General features: G+C 52.3%; 1 protein-coding gene across 1 annotated transcript; it reads left to right on the top strand.

Moving 5' to 3' along the window:
* Nucleotides 1–1,754: 1,754 nt before the first annotated feature.
* GNG2 (G protein subunit gamma 2) lies at nt 1,755–5,328 on the top strand. The gene is made up of 3 exons (XM_080346020.1): nt 1,755–1,893; nt 3,430–3,545; nt 4,528–5,328. Exons 2-3 carry the CDS (start codon nt 3,459–3,461, stop codon nt 4,654–4,656), a joined length of 216 nt encoding a protein of 71 aa, XP_080202146.1. The 5' UTR covers nt 1,755–1,893; nt 3,430–3,458; the 3' UTR covers nt 4,657–5,328.
* The last annotated feature ends 475 nt before the right edge of the window (nt 5,329–5,803 follow it).

Below are 5,803 nucleotides of genomic sequence, written 5' to 3'. Positions count from 1 at the left end.
TCCAGTTCCCACATCAGGTTTCTGCAGAGGGGCCAAGCGTGGCCAGGGGACATTGCTGTCTCCTGGTGACACCATGGCCGTGTGAGCTGGCTGAGTTGTCCCTGCATCCCCAGCATCGTTCCAGCAGCCTGGTGTGTGGCATGGTGCTCATACACATCCTCTGCTCTGCCCCAGAGGGCTCTCAGTCTTCTCCAGCTTTGTTTTTGGGGCTCTTTTCCACCTGAGTGCCTCTTGGGCCAGACGTAGTAAGAGCAGGGGAGGGCTTTTTTCTTGGTTATATATATCTACATATTTTTTTATTGGATACATTTTTTTTAAGACCAGGGCTGTAGCATATAGAAGCCTTCAACACTTCTCCCTGCTCCTGCACCTCCTTCCATTACATTAAACTTCAGCCTCTAAGTGACTCCTTGCAACTGGAGCAAGAACAGACCATGGTCCTCTCTATGAAATGGCACAAAATCACTGAGAATAACATTTGCTGCATGAGAAAAGTCTCTGTGGGATGCAAACCATGCAATAGTGTCTTGGGTGATGTACACCTCAGTGAACCTACGCAGGCACCAGCTTTCCCACCAGCCTCAGCGCTGGCTGCCACATCACCAGAAACGTGGTGCCACCGCCACTGCCACCCACTTTGTGGCTTTGCAGGGAGAAGTGAAAGCAAAAGCAGGAGAGAGGCACCCTGGTAACCTGCTGCTCAAAAGCCACTCCAGCAAAAAAATAGAGAAAAGCTGAGAAAAAACTGGAAACAGTGCACATGCCTGAGTTAAACCTCAAGCCATGGTGCAGAGCTTTGTGGGGATGCTTGGTGGGAGCTGTGGTGGGGGCTATGGTGAGGGGGGGAGGATTTTGGCAGCCTTCCCAAAGGGATGGTCTTTCACAGAATCACAGACTGGTTGGTGTTGAAGGGACCTCTGCAGATCATCCAGTCCAACCCATCTGCTCACTCAGGATCACAGAGCAGATCACACAGGTGGTTCCAGGGGGGTTTGAATGTCTCAGAGAAGGAGACTCTGCACCCGCTCTGGGCAGCCCAGTCCAGGCTCTGGCACCTCACAGTAAAGAAGTTTCTCCTCAGATTCAGATGGACCCTCTTGTGTTTCATTCTGTGCCCATTGCCCCTCACCCTGTTGTTGGGCACCACTGAACAGAGTCTGGTCCATCCTCTGACACTCACCCCTGAGATATTTATCAGCATAAATAAGATCCCTCTCAGCTTCTCTTTTCCAGCTGAACAGCCCCAGCTCTCTCAGTCTCTTCTCATCAGAAAGATGCTCCAGACCCCTCAGCATCTTTGTGTTCCTCCACTGGACTCTCTCCAGTAATTCCTTGTCCTTCTTAAACTGGGGAGCCCAGAACTGGACACAGAACTCCAGATATGGCCTCACCAGGGCAGGGTAGAGGGGGAGGAACAACCTCCACCCCACCACATGTTCCAACAGTTAAATCGCATCATCCCCTCTCACCCTGCATCCCACGGCATGTTTTGGATGTGTCGCATCCCGGGAACAGCTAAAAGCCTGGTTGCCAACAAGCCTCAGATAGTTGCCCGTTTGACTTGAAACCTCTTCCTGTGCTGAAAAACCTCACCAAATGCAAACAAATAATGTCGCTGGGGGACGGGCTTTGGACGGGGAGGGGGGGTTGGTACGGAAGGAAACCCGCAGCCTTTCTGCCTCCCCGGCGGGGTATAGCACTCGGCACTCGGCGTCTGCAAGGGCTCCGGGTTTCCTGATGCCGTAAATAATGTTCTCATAGCGTTGAATGGCATGACAGCAACCTAACCCAGCTCCATTTCTTTTTTATATTCTCTTTATTTAAAGGCAGCAAACGGCCAAGAGGAGCAGATCTTCCCCTAGAGGCACAAATCACCGGAGAGACCTGCTTCTGGTAAAAAATCACTCCTATTCATGCTCCCTGATGGGCAGGGGGGTGGCTGGGGAGGGTTCTCATCCTGCCACCCTGTCTGTCCTCGTTGCGGATCATTCTCTGGTCACCTCAGAGCATGGGCATCTTGCTCAGTGCCAGGTTGCTTTTTTCTGTAGATCCCAGAATGAGTTTCTTTTGAAACACCCTTATATCCCCTGAGACGAGCTTCAGGTGAGGATGTCCTCCCTAAAATGCCACAAGGCCCTCATTTTAGGGCTGTGTCATCCTTGTCCCATCACCCGAGTGGCTGGCAGGGGGCTGGCCGTGCCCTGCTCTTGCAGAACATCCCCCAAAATCCCCGCTGCGGGAGCTCACGGCTGTTATAAGGTAACAGGAAAACATCCGTGATCGAGACGGCGTGGACTTAATGAGCATCCCCCGCCGCCTGCCTGAGGTAGAAATTTTGAGAAACAGGAAACTCCAACATCCTGTTTAGCATCTCAATGTTCAAGTTGGCATCAGGGACAAAGCAAGGGAGGCCAAGGGACATTGGAGGGATGCCGGGCACTGGCATGGGGCTGGGTGATGCGTCTGGCTCGGGACAGGGGGATGAGCCTGGCATGGCAGCGGCAGCACAGGGCTGCTCAGGGGGAGCCTGTTCTCTGGTTTCGTTTGCCTTGGTGTTACCACAGCCCTTGATAGAACAGCAAAAGCCAAAGTACAGCTCAGCTGCGGTCCTGCTGCTGCAGGAAGGTCCTGGTGTCTCCATACATGGCTCTTAGGGCATCCCCTGCTCTGGGGACAATGGGGAGGGCACAGGAGGGTGTTGCTGGCAGCCTGTGACTACCCGCGCACCCACAAAGGCTGGTGGCTCAGTGCTCTGGTATAAACATGGGAATAAATGCTGGCTGACATGCCCAGATCTGCATCTCCCATCCTCACACCCTCATAGAGTCACAGAATAGTTTGGCTTGGAACGGACCTTCAAAGCTCATGGCCATGAGCAGGGACATCTCCACCCAGCTCAGGTTGCTCAGAGCCCCGTCCAGCCTGGCCTGGGATGTCTCCAGGGATGGTTCATCCACCACATCTCTGGCCAACCTGGGCCAGGCTCTCACCACCCTCAAGGCCAACAATTTTTTCCTCATGTCTAACCTGAATCTCCCTCCTTTACTTTAAAACCATCACCCCTTGTCCTACTGCAACAGGCCCTGCTAAAAAGTCTGTCCCCATCTTTCATATAAACCATTTTAAGTACGGAAAGGCTGTGATAACGTCTCCCTGGAGCTTCTTTTCTCCAGCTGAACACCCCAATTCTCTCAGCCTGTCCTCTCAGCAGAGCTGTTCCAGCCTCGGATCATTTCTGGGGCTCCTCTGCCCCTCTCCAGCAGGTCCATGTGTGTCCTGTGCTGAGGACCCAGAGCTGGACAAGTTCACATGGTTCAGCTCTGACAGCTTCACACATGCAACCCCAGCCCATCATTTGGGGGATATGGGGACTGGGAGCACCTCTCTGCCCAACCGCAAGAGTTCACCCGGGTGTTTTTGTGCCTGCAGCACATCGGAAGAACCCGCCTGGCCTGCCCATGGCTAGCAACAACACTGCTGGCATCGCGCAAGCCCGCAAGCTGGTGGAGCAGCTGAAGATGGAGGCCAACATTGACAGGATAAAGGTACCGTGGCTTGGGGCTCAATGTTGGCTCACAGGGATGCTGCGAGGTGGTACCTGCTGCTGAGCAGCTGCCAAAAGCACATTGTAGGAGCCGGGATGCGGTGGTTGTGGAGGATGCTTCTCTAAGTGATCCCAATGGCCGAGGCTCAGGGCAGTGGGAGATGCGTCTCACCCTAGGAACAGGTTAAACCCACGCTGTTTGTCACCATTGCTGTTAAAACTGTCCTTTGGGCAGTGCTTGGTGCTCAGCCTTGAGGTTAGTGGGGAAACTTTATGAGCAATATCCTGAAGCCTCTTCCTGTGGAAAGCCCAATCATTTTTGGGAGGTGCTTCCTCCACTCCAACCACTTCTACTACAACCCAGTGGAACTGCTGCTTCTGGGCACGTGAAAGCTCATCAGCTTCAAGCTTGGATTTGTCTTTTCCACTAGGGTGGTTTTGTATGACAGCCGATCTAGGGGAAAAAAATGCTCCATTGCTGGCTGCTGGCACGTCTGGGCACTTGCAAGCAAAATCTTGCCTCCTGGGGCCAGGGTCAGCTCCAGCAGCCTGGGAGCTGCTGCTGTGTCCTGAATAAATAGCCAAATTGGTGGCTGTGGGCAGAAAACACTGCTGTAGCGGCTGCAGATGTCCCTGCTCAGGGATGAGGAGGATGCTGTGCCCACTGAAGTCGGTCCTCGCTGTGATCAAGTCAGGGGAAGGATGTGAATGGGTGAGGGATGTGAAGGATGCTCACGGGAGCACGCCCTGGCAGGTGAGCTTAGAGCTTGGAGGTGACAAACCAGCCACAGAGGTGACAAACCAGCCACAGAGGTGACAAACCAACCCCACTGTGTACTTGCTGTCTGTTTGTTGGTTGGGTTTTTGGCTAGGTTACGATGTTGGGTTGGTGATGCTGCAAGCCCAGCCCCACCATTGGGACCTCTCAGGGTGGGATGTCTCCAGCACAGCACGTCCCTAACATGGGGGTCTTTCCATTCCAGGTGTCCAAAGCAGCAGCAGACCTGATGGCGTACTGTGAAGCCCACGCCAAGGAGGACCCTCTATTGACCCCTGTCCCAGCCTCAGAAAACCCCTTTAGAGAGAAGAAGTTCTTCTGCGTGATCCTGTAAACCCTCAAGGAGCCTGACTGGCACTCAGGCCACCCTGAACACTGATGTAGAGTTTTTAGGAACGGGGACAACCTGCTAGTCTGCAGAATTTAAACAAAAAATAAGTAAAATATATGGCCTGGAAGCTACAGAGATGTGCATGTTTAAAGAACCTGGCCACCTTTGGGGGAATAAGATGATCTGCATTGCAAGGCAAAAGATCTGAAGTCTGTAGAGTTGCCTAGAAAGAAAAAAAAATATGTAAAGAATAAATTTGTGTCACTTTTCTGCTCACAAAATAGTTTGATTGTTCCATATTTAAAGCACCAGAGCTGTGCTGAGCAAAGTAACTGCTAAGGATGTGTATAACCTTCTCGGAATGATATTGTTGGTTCCTTTCCAAAGTATTATTTTTTATTTAAGTTGTCAGATATATAGCAACAGGCTAGATGACTATAATGTTACTCAATGTTTGGTCTTGTGCTTTTTAATTTCTGGCGGTAGCGTAGCACAGGGGTTGAGCGGCCCCCGTGGCGGGTTAGCGAGGACGTCGGCACCTCTGTGTTTCTAGCGACCCCCACTTTTCTAACATTTTGTATATGGTTAGCTTCGGCTCTGCAAGTAAAAGTGAATCGTGTGTCGTGGTTGGTGCTTCATACTCCTGTGACGACGTTCGGTGGTAGTGCATGAGAGTTCCTCTCTTTTCATCCGCTCCAGAATTTTCTTTTCTATCGTTTGACACCACGTGCTGGTGGGAGAAGCTGTAGGGAGGAAACCAAGGTGATCCTGAAAGCAAAGACAATTCCTGCGATGCCTTAGACGTGCCTGAAATACCTCCTGCGTTAGGGTGGGTGTCAGCCCCCAGGCACAGGGCTGCCCCTGCCCTGGGTGTTGCAGGGTAGCTAAGAAATCTGAAAAATCAAAGTTGACCACTTCTTTCTGGGTCTTTCCTCTTCTCCTACACCTCTGTGCCTCTGCCCTCCTCGCTTGGTCTGTGTCCTGCTCTTTCGGCTTCCTGGCAGCATCTCCTTCCCTTAGGGCTGGACCAGGATGCTGTCCCATGGTGGGATGCTGTCCCCCTTCATGGAGGTGCCTGATATCTTGTTTACATGCAGCCTGAGCTCCATGTCAGGCTGGGGAATTATTCCCAGGTCCGGTTCATCCGCTG

Source organism: Nesoenas mayeri, assembly GCF_963082525.1.
Source record: "Nesoenas mayeri genome assembly, chromosome: 5".
NCBI lineage: Eukaryota > Metazoa > Chordata > Aves > Columbiformes > Columbidae > Nesoenas > Nesoenas mayeri.
This window is presented reverse-complemented; position numbering and strand designations above follow the sequence as displayed.

Bases quoted from the DNA above. Each gene is read 5' to 3' on its own strand.
- GNG2 (XM_080346020.1), top strand. From the start codon at position 3,459: ATGGCTAGCAACAACACTGCTGGCATCGCGCAAGCCCGCAAGCTGGTG. The intron at 3,546-4,527 runs GTACCGTGGCTT...TTTCCATTCCAG, and splicing joins CCAACATTGACAGGATAAAG to GTGTCCAAAGCAGCAGCAGA.